The 17,115-nt window shown below is 44.1% G+C and overlaps 1 protein-coding gene across 2 annotated transcripts in view; it reads left to right on the forward strand.

Annotated features, from left to right (window-relative positions):
• Positions 1–17,115, forward strand: part of LOC144607340 (TLE family member 5-like) — a 158,103-nt gene that overhangs the window by 54,507 nt on the left and 86,481 nt on the right. For both annotated transcript variants that reach the window (XM_078424094.1, XM_078424095.1), the window contains exons 3-4: positions 10,872–10,935; positions 14,814–14,858. In XM_078424094.1, the coding sequence (XP_078280220.1) occupies positions 10,872–10,935; positions 14,814–14,858 (109 nt within the window). The remainder of the gene's footprint in view (positions 1–10,871; positions 10,936–14,813; positions 14,859–17,115) is intronic.

Raw genomic sequence — 17,115 nt, forward strand, 5'->3', positions numbered from 1 at the left:
ATGATTCATGGGTCTCGACCTGAAATGTCATCTATTCCTTTTCTCCAGAGGTGCTGCTTGACCGGCTGAGTTACTCCAGCTTTTTGTGTCTATCTTCATATTTCTCAGTCCAAGATTCTTGCAATTTCTTCTCATGCTTTCCACGTTGTCCTTTAAACATGCCTGGTCAGGCCCTGGAGATTTATCCACCTTCATTTGGTTTATGTACCTTGCCACGTCCAGCACCTCCTTGATTATAACACTAACTCTCTTCATATATTTCAATTAACATTATCTGAATGGTGGCCGATTAGGAAAAGGGGAGATGCAACGAGACCTGGGTGTCGTGGTACACCAGTCATTGAAAGTAGGCATGCAAGTGCAGCAGGCAGTGAAGAAAGCGAATGGTATGTTGGCATTCATAGCGAGGGGATTTGAGTATAGGAGCAGGGAGATTCTGCTGCAGTTGTACAGGGCATTGGTGAGACCGCACCTGGAGTATTGCGTGCAGTTTTGGTCTCCTAATCTGAGGAAGGACATTCTTGCCATAGAGGGAGTACAGAGAAGGTTCACCAGATTGATTCCTGGGATGGCAGGACTTTCATATGAAGATAGTCTGGATAGACTCGGCTTGTACTCGCTGGAATTTAGAAGATTGAGGGGGGATCTTATAGAAACATACAAAATTCTTAAGGGGTTGGACAGGCTAGATGCAGGAAGATTGTTCCCGATGTTGGGGAAGTCCAGAACAAGGGGTCACAGTTTAAGGATAAGGTGGAAGTCTTTTAGGACCGAGATGAGAAAGTTTATTTTCACACAGAGAGTGGTGAATCAGTGGAATTCTCTGCCACAGAGGGTAGTTGAGGCCAGTTCATTGGCTATATTTAAGAGGGAGTTAGATGTGGCCCTTGTAGCTAAAGGGGTCGGGGGGTATGGAGAGAAGGCAGGTACAGGATACTGAGTTGGATGATCAGCCATGATCATATTGAATGGCGGTGCAGGCTCGAAGGGCCGAATGGCCTACTCCTGAACTTATTTTCTATGTTTCTATTCCCAAGTTCCCTCGTCTTTGTTTCTTTCTTTGGAGCTAAAAACAGGAGAAATATTCATTGTGGACCTTGCCAGTCTCCTGCAGCTCCACATAGAGCTGACTACTTTAGTTTCTCAGCCCCTCTCCCATTTTCTCCGACTTGTCATCCGTTTTCCCTCAACGCACTTAAAATCTCTTTGCTATCTTTTAATGATAAGATTAAAGAGAATTCAATCTGGTAAAGATTTTAAAAGAATATTAATTCTGTAGTATTTTTATGATGCCCCTAGGTTGTCTCTTAAAAACTCAGCAACCAATAAAGTGCAGTCACTGTTGAGATGGGGGGGGGGGGGGGGGGGGGGGGGGTGGAAAAAGGTAGCCAATTTGTCCTCAACCTGCTCTTAGTATAATGATGGTAATTATTCACTATTCTCCTTTTTCTTATGTCATTAATTTAGGTTGCAAGACTGGAATTAGCCAGCAGATACTGACAAGTGTCTTTTGAAATACTAGATTGAGTTCAAGATTGTTTTCATGCTTTCTGCTCATGGTAATTAGAAATGCTTGGTGGCTCTGAGGTGATTCATGGTCAAGAAAGATCTTTTCATTCACCACCTCCGATTCATCGGGTCTTGTGTTGCTATTTATGCAAAAGGACTTCAAATCTGTCCTTGAGGGTGTGCTTATGGCTTGGAGCTGAAGGAAGCATGGAAGCATACGGCCAGTATCAGAGACATGCTGTAACTAACCTTTGATCTGTCTTTTTACGAGTCTCCTCTGCAAGAGGGCGGAAAAAGTTTCCATAATGTCCTTAATTTCATGAATTCTCTAATTTATTTTCCTCGTGAACTTCCCCGGTAGATTACTTTGGAGACACAGCATAGAAAGGGGACCTCCATCCCACCCACCAATCACTGTTCACTCAAGTCCTACTCATCCCATTTTCCCAACAGTTACCCCATTTTCTCATTCGGGGCAATTTTACAGACGCCAATTGAGTACAAACCTGCACGTCTTTGGGATGTGGGAGGAAGCGGGAACACTTGGAGGAAAAACCACACTGTCACGACAAACGTGCAAACTCCACACAGACAGCACCCAAGGTCACGAGAATGATCAGCCATGATCACATTGTACCCGGGTCTCTGGCACTGAGGCAGCTGCTCTACCAGCTGCACCACTGTGCCACCCTGATGATCTTTAGAACTTGATCCTACCCAAGGAACATACACAAACACAATTGCAGGAAATCCTGTTTATAGTTCTCCTTGTATAAGAGCTCTTAATGTTAAAAATGATCATCTTGGCTATCCTGCTTATGACTTGTCTCGTGTGCCTTCAAATATGAGGTTATTGAATTGAGCTTCAGTATGGACCTATTGCCAAGTTTTGGTCTCACAAATTTGAGGAAGGATATTCTTGCTATTGAGGGCGTGCAGCGTAGGTTCACGAGGTTAATTCCGGGAATGGCGGAACTGTCGTATGTTGAAAGACTGGAGCGACTAGGCTTGTGTACACTGGAATTTAGACGGATGAGAGGGGATCTTATTGAAACATAAGATTATTAAGGCATTGGACACGTTAGAGGCAGGAAACATGTTCCCAATGTTGGGGGAGTCCAGAACCAGGGCCACAGTTTACGAATAAGGGGTAGGCCATTTAGAACAGAGATGAGGGAAAACTTTTTCAGTCAGAGAGTTGTAAATCTGTGGAATTCTCTGCCTCAGAAGGCAGTGGAGGCCAATTCTCTGGATGCTTTCAAGAGAGCTAGGTAGAGCTCTTCAGGATAGCGGAGTCAGGGGGTATGGGGAGAAGGCACGAACGGGGTACTGATTGAGAATGATTAGCCATGATCACATTGAATGGTGGTGCTGGCTCGAAGGGCCGAATGGCCTACTCCTGCACCTATTGTCTAGTGTCTATTGATAGTGAACATTTTGAAGTAGCTGCTCTCATCCCAATCATTTTCCAGCGACCAGCTGAAATTTTTATCTTACTTTCCTCATCACCCATTATTATTCTACAAGGGTCTATTCTTATGGTTGAATGAGCTTGTGATGAATGCAATATCTTTCAGTGAAGATTGATCATAATTAGGCTTTCAATTTTTCAGATCTAACAAGTTAAGAGCCAAGGAAATGCCCCTGAGAATGAGGTGTGATAAAATGGTTACCTTTGATTATTAACTCATAAAACTCAGTCTCAGCATAAAATTTGTGGATGCAGTGAGAGGCCAATGGGTATCTTGGTTGACACGGGCAAATTGGGCGACATTTGCACAGATCTATGGCGAGGATAAGTTTGAAGTAATCCGGACCAAATTTAGGCAAATGCCAGTACCTATTATTTTTTTTAATCAAAAAATACTTTATTCAAGAAATAAATATATACAAAACATGTTCCTTCCAAAATTCCATCCAACATTCTCGGAGGCTATACATACATTCAATACAGATATTCAATACACCAATTACACAACACTTCCCCCCCTAGAATCCCAACCTAGTTGGTGTGAACAAGGGCCATGAGGCTTGCTTCTGAGCTCAAGAGGCCTGTTTCTGAGCTCAAGGCCTCCACGGTGCAACAATGGTGAAAATAAAAATGTAAATCCTGCCTGGTTCAGAATGCTGCATGTTTTTTTTTTTCAAGATCTGCAGACAGGCAGACCCCAGAAGGGTCTCGACCCGAAACATCACCCATTCCTTCTCTCCCGAGATGCTGCCTGACCTGCTGAGTTACTCCAGCATTTTGTGAAGAAATACCTTCGATTTGTACCAGCATCTGCAGTTATTTTCTTACATTCCTATTTTTCTAGAGATCAATGATAAGCGGAAACAAAAACAACACAAGTAAATATACAAGTAAATTCATGATATGCATAATTTTATAAAATAAATGTGGGATCTTACCAAAGAAATAAAGCTGGAATTATAACTGCAGAAAACCGTGTGATTTCTCCAGTAAATGTCCTGTGGGATTTCAGAGCACCTACGCAGTGCGTCACGGCACAGTTTAAAAAGAAATCTGGTCTTAAATTCCGTGGCAGTGCGGATTTCACTGAATGAATCTTAAATGAGAAAGAGGATGACATCCATCATAAATTTGGATGGGCAATGGTGATGTTGATCAATTGACTGCATCACTTGGTGAATCGGTCTCACTACAGATTCTGCAGGCTTCAGGTCGCGTATAGGTTTTGAGAAATGATGGGCTGTGTTCTGAAATAAAAATGTGAGAATTGCCCGTGTTGAAGTCTGAAATAAATGGTAGCCAGACCGAATGTCTGGAATTTAGAAGACTGAGGGGGGATCTTATTGAAACATATAAAATTCTTAAGGGGTTGGAGAGGCTAGATGCGGGAAGATTGTTCCCGATGTTGGGGAAGTCCAGAACCAGGGGTCACAGCTTAAGGATAAGGGGGAAGTCTTTTAGGACCGAGATGAGAAAACATTTCTTCACACAGAGAGGGGTGAGTCTGTGGAATTCTCTGCCACAGAAGGTAGTTGAGGCCAGTTCATTGGCTATATTTAAGAGGGAGTTAGATGTGGCCCTTGTGGCTAAAGGGATCAGGGGGTATGGAGAGAAGGCAGGTACAGGTTACTGAGCTGGATGATCAGCCATGATCATATTGAATGGAGGTGCAGGCTCGAAGGGCCGAATGGCCTCCTGCACCTATTTTCTATGTTTCTATGTATTGTGTTCACATTCATAACCGCCAAACATTAGATTATTGCAATCGTGTAAATTGTGCAACTCTCATTCCGACAACGCTGCACACATTCTCGTTGCATTCACTACATGGAGATCAGAAATTGCTGCGAGGTTTTGCACTGCAGTTTTAATAACCAAAATTAACTAAATTTGCTGAACATTAATAACACCCAAATTGAATCATAAACAGAACAGTTAAGTCAGGCTGAAATGAATTGATGAATTGTTCAGGGGAAGGATTACATAGAAACATAGAAAATAGGTGCAGGAGTAGGCCCTTCGGCCCTTCGAGCCTGCACCGCCATTCAATATGATCATGGCTGATCATCCAACTCAGTATCCCGTACCTGCCTTCTCTCCATACCCCCGATCCCTTTAGCCACAAGGGCCACATCTAACTCCCTCTTAAATATAGCCAATGAACTGGCCTCAACTACCTTCTGTGGCAGAGAATTCCACAGATTCACCACTCTGTGTGAAAAAAAACTTTCTCATCTCGGTCCTAAAAGACTTCCCCCTTATCCTTAAACTGTGACCCCTTGTTCTGGACTTCCCCAACATCGGGAATATAGAAGAGTGCAGCAGAAGAACAGACCCTTCAGCTCACAATGTGTATGCGGAACATACGAAGGCCATCTCTATTCTACCTGCGCCTAATCCACGTATCTCCCTTTCCTGCATATCCATAGGCCTATCCAAAAACCTTGTAAATGCAGCTATTGTACCGGATTTGACTACCAACCATTGTAACACGTTCCAGGCCCTCACCCCTCTCTGCGGGTTAAAAAAATCAAATTTGTTTTAAATAAATCTCAGTAACAAAATGTCTTCTCTTGAAGTGAACTATTTCATAAGGTCAGAAGTGATAGTAGCAGCATTAGGCCATTCGGCCCATCAAATCTACTCTGCCATTCAGTCAAGGCTAATCATTCTTTTTCAGTCAGAGTTGTGAATCTGGAATTCTCTGCCTCAGAAGGCAGTGGAGGCCAATTCTCTGAATGCATTCAAGAGAGAGCTAGATAGAGCTTTTAAGGATAGCGGAGTCAGGGGGTATGGGGAGAAGGCAGGAGCGGGGTACTGATTGAGAATGATCAGCCATGATCACATTGAATGGTGGTGCTGGCTCGAAGGGCCGAATGGCCTCCTCCTGCACCTATTGTCTAATCTATCTCTTCCTCCTAACCCCATTCTCCTGCCTTCTACCCATAACTCATGACACCCATACTAATAATTTCGATCAGTGTGAGTTTATTATTGGGCTTATTAACCAGGAACAAAGTGTAATCATCTCTTTTACAACTTCTCAAACTGTGAAGGACCCACTTCGATGGCATTGCAGTCTCAAAACAGTGCAACAATATGCTTGTGCTTAGCTCAACATTTGTCAAAAGGTGGTATGAAAGCTGGACCAATGCCTACGGAACTGCAAAGTCCCTGCACACTTGATATCCCCAAGAATATTGAAACGTATCGGGCAGTTGTGCATTATTTAGGATATAAAGTTGCTTCTATTTTGCTGCCTTCTTATAGAAGTTGATATTTGAATCAAAGCAAAACTTCCAATCTATTTAATTTTAATATCATTATGCGCTCAATTCATCAATGATTTAATTTATATTTGTTTGGGCTTTGTTAGAATTAAGTGCCACGTCAGCTTCCTCTGTTGGCACACGAGTGGTAATGTAATTCCTCAGACTTGCTCCTATTTTGTTCTTTGAGAAAAAATGTGCAAAATTAATCTCTCTGAAATGTAAGAAATTGCATGTAGCAGTAAATTCTGCTCATCATGACCATATCCCCACAGTCCAACACCCCTTCTCCTCCTAATCCTTGCATTAAACTATTCTAGAGGTGAAGTGTTTCATTCCAAAGGTGTACAGGTATGTAGGTTAATTGGCTGGGCAAATTTAAAAATTGTCCCTAGTGGATGTAGGATAGTGTTAGTGTGCGGGGATCGCTGGGCGGCGCGGACCGGGTGGGCCGAAGGGCCTGTTTCTGCGCTGTATCTCTAAAATCTAAATTCTGTCTTTAACTTCCATATTTTTTTCTGTAAGATTTGTAAAATCAGCTAGTGCATTCACTGACTGTAGTTTTATGAATATGATCAATGATAAAGGAAATTACCAGATGTCCCAAAGCGCTATGCAGTAAATTAATCGCTTATTGAAATATCACTTGCTAATAAAATGATCTCGGCAGCCAATTTAAAACCAATCATTATTGCCCCATAAATGATATTGTGGTGGGATGCATCCTGGGTGGCTCTCGGCTAGATGGATGACCACAACAAAGGAGCATTACCTACATTTAGGGAGTGGCACAAATGGGCCACTTGAGGACTATGTTGTCACGAGGAGATGAAAGCCTCTGACAAGTTGAGAGCGGCTCTTTGTTGGTTTAGTGGAGTCCTTCGCCCTGCCACTCTGTGCCATTGTGTAATCTATCAGGATGAAGATTAGCAGTTAGCTGCTTGGAGGCTAAGAGCTGAAATCATGCTTGATCTCTTTTGACATTTGCACAATGCTGCTGCCTTGTTTTCTAAGCTCTGCAGCCAAGACATGGCCCTTGTATTTTTGTCGGCATTCTGAACACAGAGCCGCCGACATGAACAATATCTCGCGTGCTGAAGGATTTGCATGCCTGAGCATTCCACTGTGATCATTATCTGAAGTTTGTCATCACAGTGTTTGTCTGTAAGATCATCTTTGCTTCTGACCTCTCAACGTTTGTTAATGCATGTGCTGTGATCTAAAAATGTTTGTTTTAATAATGAAAATTTAATAATTTATTGTTTGTGCTGATGGCTGGTCTGCTTTTGCATGTCGCATTGCAACATGCCATGCTCCAAAATGCGCAGGCTACGTAGATTTTACTTCATAAAACAGACAGACCATTGCCGCAGTCTTGCTTCTGGGTGCTGATGCTACTTGCTGGACTTGCCCATGCCAATGCATCACGGACTGTTCCCCTCATTCTGAGCTTAAACTCGAGCTCCTCTTCTTAAACTCCAGGGCAGCACAGCCTTACAGTGCCAGGGCCGGTTCGATCCTGACCTCGTGTGCTGCCTATGTGGAGTTTGCACGTTCTCCCTGCACGTCCGCATGAGGTTCCTCCAGGTGCTCCGGTTTCCTCCTCCTTCCCAAAGACGTGCAGATTTGTGGGTTAATTCACCTTTGTAAATTGCCGCCAGTGTGTAGGATGGAACTAGTACATGGGTGATCGTTAGTCATTTTAGACTCAGTGGGCAGAAGGGCCTGCTTCAACACCACATCTCTAAATCCAAACTAAATTAAACCTATCCAAAATTGTATGTGCTTTATTCAATAACAGTCTTGCTTGCCCATTATCTGCATGGTTGAGGGTTAGAGGCTTGTTTCACACCACGTTACTACTCTTGAAATTGTGCTGTTGGGAGAGCTTTTTTAAAGGTTGAGCGATTAAACTGAGTCTTCCCCTTCATTGAATGCCATAGGTCCCATGGAACTTTTCATCCAGAGTCCAGGTCAATAGACAATAGACAATAGGTGCAGGAGTAGGCCATTCGGCCCTTCGAGCCAGCACCGCCATTCAATGTGATCATGGCTGATCGTTCTCAATCAGTACCCCGTTCCTGCTTTCTCCCCATACCCCCTGACTCCGCTATCCTTAAGAGCTCTATCTAGCTCTCTCTTGAATGTATTCAGAGAATTGGCCTCCACTGCCCTCTGAGGCAGAGAATTCCACAGATTCACAACTCTCTGACTAAAAAAGTTTTTCCTCATCTCTGTTCTAAATGGCCTACCCCTTATTCTTAAACTGTGGCCCCTGGTTCTGGACTCCCCCAACATTGGGAACATGTTTCCTGCCTCTAACATGTCCAACCCCTTAATAATCTTATACGTCAATAGTCGAATCTCGACCAATGACATATGAAGTTGTGTAAGGTGTCAAAATGCCTCTTAGTCTTTGTGGAGGGGATGGCCATTTGTCTTTCCAGGTCTGGATCGTTCTTCAGACCGGCCTGAAATTTCTCCTGTCCATTCCCTCCAAAGATGCTGCCTGACCCGCTAATTCCTCCGACGGTGGCACAGTGGTAGAGTTGCTTACTTACAGCGCCAGAGACCGGGTTTGGATCCTCAGTACAGGTTCTGTCTACACGGAATTTGTATGTTCTCCCCGTAACTGCGTGGGTTTTCCCCGGGCGCTCTGGTTTCCTCCCACATGCCGAAGATGTATAGGTTTGTAGGTTAATTTGGCTTTGGTTAAATAAGATGTGAATTGTCTCTCGTCTGTAGGGCAATGCTCGTATGAGGGTGGGCCGAAGGGCCTGTTTCCACACTGTATCTCCAAACTATCTCTGAACTAAATTTGTATTTTGCTCAAAATTCTAGCATCTGCAGTCTCTTGTGTCGCCTGTTGGTGTTTGGCACATGGTGTTAAATCTTTTCAATGACCTAAATGATCCTGATAAACTAGTGTCGACCACAATAATAAAACAAGGTGATGCCTTCCATTCACAATTGGTGGCAGAAATACTCCCATCTGTAAATAAACCTACGCCAAGAGATTAACCAAAAGAATTGACCCCAGTTCTTATCGCTCATTAATTATGCAGCCACGTGAGGCATTGTGATGGAGGAGAAGCTGCTGGAGGTTCCCTTCATGAACTAATTCCGTCCTGTGCAACCGATAAACCACGATCTGGACAACTCGATGTGTACCTTGGATTGTATTCCCACAGCTTGAGGCTCCATGACTTGCTGTTGTCCCGAGTCAAAGCTATTTGACTTCCTTTGCACCGTACAAATTAAAGAGTGTTTGTCGGCACTGGGCCTGTACTCACCTCAGTTTAGAAAAATGAGGGAGAACCTCATTAAAACATACAGAATAGTGAAAGGCTTGGATCGAGTGGATATGTAGAGGATGTTTCCACTAGTGGGCGAGTCTAGAACTGGATGTCGTAGCCTCAGAATAAAAGGACGTTCCTTTAGGAAGATGAGGAGAAATTTCTTTCGTCGGAGGGTGGTGAATCTATGGAATTCTTTGCCACAGAAGGCTGTCTAGGCCTTCAATGGATATTTTTATGGCAGAGATAGATAGATTCTTGATTAATACAGGTGTCAGTTATGGTGAGAAGGCAGGAGAATGGGGTTAGGAGGGAGAGATGGATCAGCCATGATCGAATGGCGGAGGGGGCTTGATGGGCCGAATGGCCTAATTTTACTATTATTCCTTATGACCCTATGACCTAAAGAGTTTCTTCCTGCCACAACTCGTTTGCTTCATGGTTCATTGGACTTTGGAAATTACCCAATTGGAAATCGTTTTTTAATGGTGATTTAATTGAGGCCCAGACGCCGAGCTTTCCGGCGCTGCATTCGCTGTAAGGCAGCAGCTCTACTGCTGCACCACCTGAGTTACCCCTCGTGATATTTGGGATGGGGAATGGTGGGGCTTGGGTGTGGTTGCAGGGAAGAGAGCAACTGGTGATGGTATTTTTTTTCCATGTGGCGTCTCATGACGGCAATCCCCCCTTTTTTTTAAGCAAGTGGGTTGAAAATGCAATTGAGTTCAACTGTGGAACCTTTGATGGTCAAATGATCCTCGAGTCATTGGGTCTCATTAAGTATTGGCAGCGCAGTGGCACAGCTAGTAGACCTGCTGCCTCAGCGTCAGAGTCCCAGGTTCAATCCTGACCATGGGTTCTTGTCCGTGTAGAGTTTGCACGTTCTCCCTGCGACCGTGTGGGTTTCCAGAGACATGCAGGGTGATTGGTTAAATGACCTCTGCAAATTGCTCCAAGAGTAAGAAGTGGATACGAAAATGGGATAACATAGAACTGGCGTGAATGGGTGATCAATGATCGACGTGGACTGAAGGGCTTGTTTTCATGCTATATCTTTACATCAATCGTGATCAGTTAGTTGTTGGCACATATGCACTAGGCTGTAAATGGGAGCTGTCTTCAGATGGAGCTGAGACTTTAAGATCTTCACACCGGGCGAGTAATTGAATAAAACGTCCGTGGCACTCTGAAACACCGCAAATTCACGTCTTTATGCCAAGTCAAAAGAAGCTTCTAGTAAATCGAAATGTGAATAGGAGAGGGAACTATTTCTTGAGAATTTGTCCTTTTAACTAATTTTTGCATTTGTACTTTAATTTGTTGCAGCCTCAAGTTGGAGTGTGACAAACTGGCCAGTGAAAAGACGGAGATGCAGCGTCATTATGTTATGGTAAGTGTCCTCCTCGTGATTTGTGTGTGGGGGGGAGAGTGGTGTACCTATAATTTCTCCACCCGTCTGCATTTTATGTTTAGAGACACAGCGTGGAAACAGGCCCTTCGGCCCACTGAGTCCGGGTTGACCAGCAATCCCCGCACACTAACATTACACGATACACACTCGGGACAAAATACAACTACACCAAGCCAATCAACCTACAAAACTGTACGTCTTTGGAATGTGGGAGGAAAGCGGAGAAAACCCATGCAGGCCACGGGGGGAACGGACAAACACCGTGAGGACTAGCACCCGTAGTCAGGATCGTCCCTGGGTCTAAGGCAGCAACTCCACCACCGTGCCACCTTGCTGTTGTAAATAAATTTAAATGGATATATGAAGTTCCAAATACTATCCAAGTATAACTCTTATTGATAAGGGAGCTAGAAATCTTCCCAGCTTTGTAAACTGTCTTGTAATCCTACACTTGTCATTTTTAACCTTGGAAAATACAATGAGGAATGTGTATATTCACAAAATGCTGGAGTAACTCAGCAGGTCAGGCAGCATCTCGGGAGAGAAGGTCAGGCAGCATCTCAGGAGAGAAGGAATGGGTGACGCTTCGGGTCGAGACCCTGAAGGGTATTTTGTGAATAAATACCTTCGGTTTGTACCAGCATCTGCAGTTATTTTCTTACACATGAGGAATGTGTAGATCGATCATATTTATCTCTCTCTATATAACCGTCACCACATGTCCTATGCATGGTACACATTCCACTTTGTAATCCATTCCAGGATTTAGGATTTAGGTAGGACTGGAGTCACTGACATCGTTAGCTTGTTGCTTGTTTGGTTAGTTGTTAGTCTGTTGGCTGAATTGAGGAACGCACAGGTGTGCTGCTCATTTGGAATGGGTTCAATAAATGTTTTATGGTTCACCGAATATTTCGTAATGGATTGATTACAAAACGGAATGGAATTAAAGAAATACTCTTGAGAGCTGGTGAATGCGCCATGGGTTAAATTGCCAACGTCTCCATTGGAAATTTAAATGCAGAATCCGAGGTGTTTTTTTCACACAAATGTGACATCTAAGGATTCTGGAAATGGAAATAGGGAAAGTACGCAATATTCACCAGGTCAGGCAGCACCCACAAAGAATGAAATGGAGTTGATGATCTTTTTTCAGCAAGAGTGCAAACTTGAGAACTTAAAAAACCTTCAGTTGGGCCTGAATCTTGAAAATGGCAATGGCAATGTCCAATTGTACACCAGGTTAACACACAATGGAGTTGAGTGTCCATCTATGCCTGCACTGCCCCAATATCATCAAGTCTTTCGGGTCCAGTCATTTCTAGAGTTAAATCGAAAGTGCTTTTAAATGCCATAAGTTCCAACAGCGATGAAATTCTTAATTGCACCAACTTATCTGGCCTGTAAATGCAATGCCCACAGATAATTAGACAAATCAAGAAATTCACTAAATTGATACTAGTACACTGCTATAAAGGAGCCCCACATTGCGAAACAGGCCCTTCGGCCCGCCGGGTCCACACCGACCAGCGATCACCACGTATACTAACACTATCCTACATATTGGGGACATAGAAAATAGGTGCAGGAGGAGGCCATTCGGCCCTTCGAGCCAGCACCACCATTCATTGTGGTCATGGCTGATCGTCCCCAATCAATACCCCGTGCCTGCCTTCTCCCCATACTCCTTGACTCCACTAGCCCCTAGAACTCTATCTCCACAATTAACAATTTCACCGAAGTCAATTAACCTGCAAACCCGTGCGTCTTTGGGATGCGGGAGGAAACCGGAGCATCCGGAGAAAATCACAGGGAGAACGTACAAACGGCTTTTTTCACCTTTTTCTGGAATGTATTCGGGACACATGGGTTGCCAAACCCTTCATGATCTTAAGTACTTATCCAGTTCAAGTTCTTGTTTTATCCATTAAAAATTCCAGCCAAGATCAGATCAGCACGTTTCAATTTAATTCCCTGACTCTGACTGCATTCTCGGCCAACGCTCTGCTTGGCCAGTTATCTTGTGTTTGGGAAAAATCCCACTATCTGTTTCTGTTCACCATCAAGTAACAACAACCCCTGCCCACCCAAGCTATCAAGTTGCACGCCGGTAGTGTGGGACCAGTGTCTGGATTGCTGAAGGTCTCTAGACCGGAACCATAAATCGCAACCTATCTGGAGTACTGGAGAATGTTTACAAGCCAAAGTTATTTTGTTTAGTTTTAGTTTTAGCGATACTGTGCGGAAATGGGCCCTTCAGCCGACCGGGTCTGCGCCGACCAGCGATCCTGGCAAATTAACGCTATCTGGAGGAAACCCACGCAGTCAGAGGGAGAACGTGCGAACTCTAAACGGCCAGTGCCTGAGGTCAGGGTCAACCCTGAGTCTCTGGTGCTGTGAGGCAGCAGCTCTTCTGCTGTGCCACGTTTAGTTTGGATCAGAGATACTGTGCGAAAACAGGCCCTTCGCCCCACCGAGTCCGTGCCGACCAGCGATCCGCGCCAAGTAACACTATCCCACACACACGAGACACAATTTACATTTATACTAAGCCAATTAACCTACAAACCTCTTTGTCTTTGGGGTGTGGGAGGAAACCAAAGATCTCGGGGAAAACCCACGTGGTCACGTGGGGATAGCGTACAAACGCGTGCAGACAGCACCCGTAATCAGGAGTGAAGCCGGGTCTCTGGCGTTGCAAGCACTGTAGGGCACCAACTTTACCGCTGTGCCACCGTGCTTTCAGTAAAGATAGGCAAGATCTTTTAGTTTGGTGGTACTGCATGGAAACAGGCCGTTCAGCCCACTGCCCACACCGATCATTCACTATAGTTCCCTGTTATCCCACTTTCCCGCTCCCTGCACACTGGGGGCAATTTACGGAGGCCAATTAACCTCAAGACCTGCACATCTTCGGGATGCGGGAGGAAACCAGAGCACCCGTAGGAAACCCACACGCTCACAGGGAGAATGAGCCAACTCCACACAGCCAGTACCCGAGGTCAGGATCAAGCCTGGTGCTGTGGGGCTGCAGCTCTACCTGCAGTGCCACTTTTAATTTAGTTTAGAGATACAGCGTGGCAACAGGCCCTTAGGCCCACCGAGTCCACTCCGACCATATTAATACTATCCCACACACACACCAGGGACGATTTACATTTATACCAAGCCAATTCACCTACAAACCTGTACGCCTTTGGAGTGTGGGAGGAAACCAAAAGATCTTGGAGAAAACCCCGCGGTCACGGGGAGAACAAGGGGCCACAGTTTAAGAATAAGGGGTAGGCCATTTAGAACTGAGATGAGGAGAAACTTTTTCAGTCAGAGAGTTGTGAATCTGTGGAATTCTCTGCCTCAGAAGGCAGTGGAGGCCAATTCTCTGAATGCATTCAAGAGAGAGCTAGATAGAGCTCAAGGATAGCGGAGTCAGGGGGTATGGGGAGAAGGCAGGAACGGGGTACTGATTGAGAATGATCAGCCATGATCACATTGAATGGCGGTGCTGGCTCGAAGGGCCGAATGGCCTCCTCCTGCACCTATTGTCTATTGAGAACGTACAGACTCCGTACAGACAGCACCCACTGCCGGGATCGAACACGGGTCTCTTGCGCTGAAAGCGCTGTCAGGCAGTAACTCGACTGCTGCACCGTCCTCAAGGCTCCTTTTTCTTCCTTTTCTTGACAATAAAAGGCATCAGCTTCACATTGTAAATTGTTTCTAGTGGTGTTTTTCCCGCCCAGTGATGCAGTAAAGCTGCATCTTTATCAACCTGTCAACTGGTTGCATGTGGGATGATCGTTGTCCTATTTTGAGTCCCACACACTTAGATTTTCATTGTCATTTTTCTTCTTCTCCAGTATTACGAAATGTCTTATGGTTTGAATATCGAAATGCACAAACAGGTAAGACAATTTTTTTTGTTTTTTTTCTCTCATTCTATTGCTGCTCATCGTTGAGCTGTTTACTAAGCCTGTTTATTCTCCCGGAAATTAGCCTTACCATAAACGTGACAAATTTCATGATTGAGCCTAGTTGTAAATAGAACTTTTTTTTTTCTCTCTCTTTCTAATTTCCAATTATGTGTCAATGAATAATTAAATGTTCTTTTTTAATTGAAAATGTCGACAGATTAATTTGAATGATAAATTAATAATGGGTACTGTCTCATTTATTATTACTTCATAAAAAATGCTTCAGAGCTTTCAACCTTTGTTAAATATTAAAAAAGTAAATGTCATTGACTTCAGTGGTGCTCTCATTGTTTGATAATTTACACACTCTTGCCATGTGCTGCGGGAAATCAAATGTGGCATTATATAATAAGCCATTAATCTGATTTAATATCTTTTGGGGGCTCATTTCTCTCTGTGCGATCTTTAAAAAGAAAGTGCTACAGAATTTTAGTTTCTTCTCCCAATGTGCCTGTATGCATAGGTCTCTTTCCGATTAACAATGCAAAATTCTAATTAAATGGTTGTTCCTGAATTAACTGCAATTGCTCGTTTTACAAGAGTGCAAAGTTGTCACGGGGAAGCAGTTGTTTTTTTAATGTTTCAATCTGTTTGGAGTCTTTATCCATTGTGTCCAACTACCTGAAGGAGCCATTATAAACTGGATGGATTTAGACTGAGTTTCAGATATACTCTGGGCTTGTTACTTTGGGAGTCAGAGTAGCTACTGAATCCCATGTACATGGGTGTGCTGAGCCTAGTGAGTGATGGAGGTACTCAGCATGTTAGGCAGCCGACAGCGATCCCTGCACACTAACTCTATCCTACACACACTGGGGACAATTTACATTTATGCCAAGCAGATTAGACTACAAACCCGTACGTCTTTGGAGTGTGGGAGGAAACCCACCTGGCCACAGAGTGAATGTGCAAACTCTGTACAGACAACGCCCATAGTCAGGATTGAATACGGATCTCTGGCGCTGTAAGGCAGCAACTCTACTGCTGCGCCACCGTGCAGCATTGATTGAGCAATACTTCTTTCAACCACATCTCAGTTGGTTGAGGTGCCTTGCTGTGGTGGACTTGCTTGTGATCATGATTTTTAAAGCAATCTATTAGTTACAAAGTTTCACAAAGTGGAGAAAGGGTACCAGTTTTTGCCTTGCATATTTTGATATGACTAATGTTCTGGAGAAGGGTGATCCCTTGGCAGCAGGCGATTTTTCTGGAGTCTCTTCCGGTACCCTGGGCATGACTGATGTATCACCTACGTGTTTGTGTGAGGAAAGATGTTGCAGAGGGAACAGTGACGTCTTCACACCTAAAGATTTGCCACAAGATTCATAGAATGCTCTCTTGTTGAACGTGTAGAAATTTTGCAAATTGTACATTAGTGGGGTGGAGTGTAGAGCGAATTAACAGGTCAGCTTGGCAATCATCGAACGATCCCACTGTTAATGTAATTATGAGTTGAATTTTGTTCAACTCTGCAGTTAATGTGACTCACCCCCATTCCCCATCTTCAGCACATGCTCTACCAATGACCCCAGCAGTATCAAGGAGTTTGGCAGAAATCATAGTCAGCATTACCCCTGGTTGTTTGTTAATGTTGAAAATACCAAGCAGATCTGCCACACTGGTCGGTGGAGGTGGAGATACTGAGTTAGTGGAGGGATGACTTTGCATTGGAGTTGGCTGGTTAACTGAAATTAATATAGAATCCCGAGGGCTTCAATGTGCTTGGATGTAGGTGTGGTATTCTATCTCCAGCTTGTGTCAGCCATCATTGTAACAGGGGCCAGAGTGCGTTAAGAATCGAAGCAAAAAATAACTCAATTAATAGAGGTATAGGAAAGAAAACTGGTTTAAATCGAAGGTAGACACAAAAAGCTGGAGTAACTCAGCGAGTCAGGTAGCATCTCTCCAGAGATGCTGCCTGACCCGCTGAGTTACTCCAGCTTTTTGTGTCTACCAATGAATGCAGGTGTTCTTTAAAGTGATTGTTCAGTGGTCCTTTGGTTGCTTTGTGTGGAGAAGAACATGTCGTGAGCACGTAATACATTGCTCTACATTAGAAAAGGCACAAGTGAATTGGTCTTTTACCCAATGATTATAACTCTTTAAGTCATTGTCGTACAGCTGTACAGCATGGAAACAGGCTCTTCGGCCCACCGTGTCCAGATTGGGCTTGTCCCATTTGCCTAAA

The sequence above is a fragment of the Rhinoraja longicauda genome, chromosome 28 (genome assembly GCF_053455715.1).
Source record: "Rhinoraja longicauda isolate Sanriku21f chromosome 28, sRhiLon1.1, whole genome shotgun sequence".
NCBI lineage: Eukaryota > Metazoa > Chordata > Chondrichthyes > Rajiformes > Arhynchobatidae > Rhinoraja > Rhinoraja longicauda.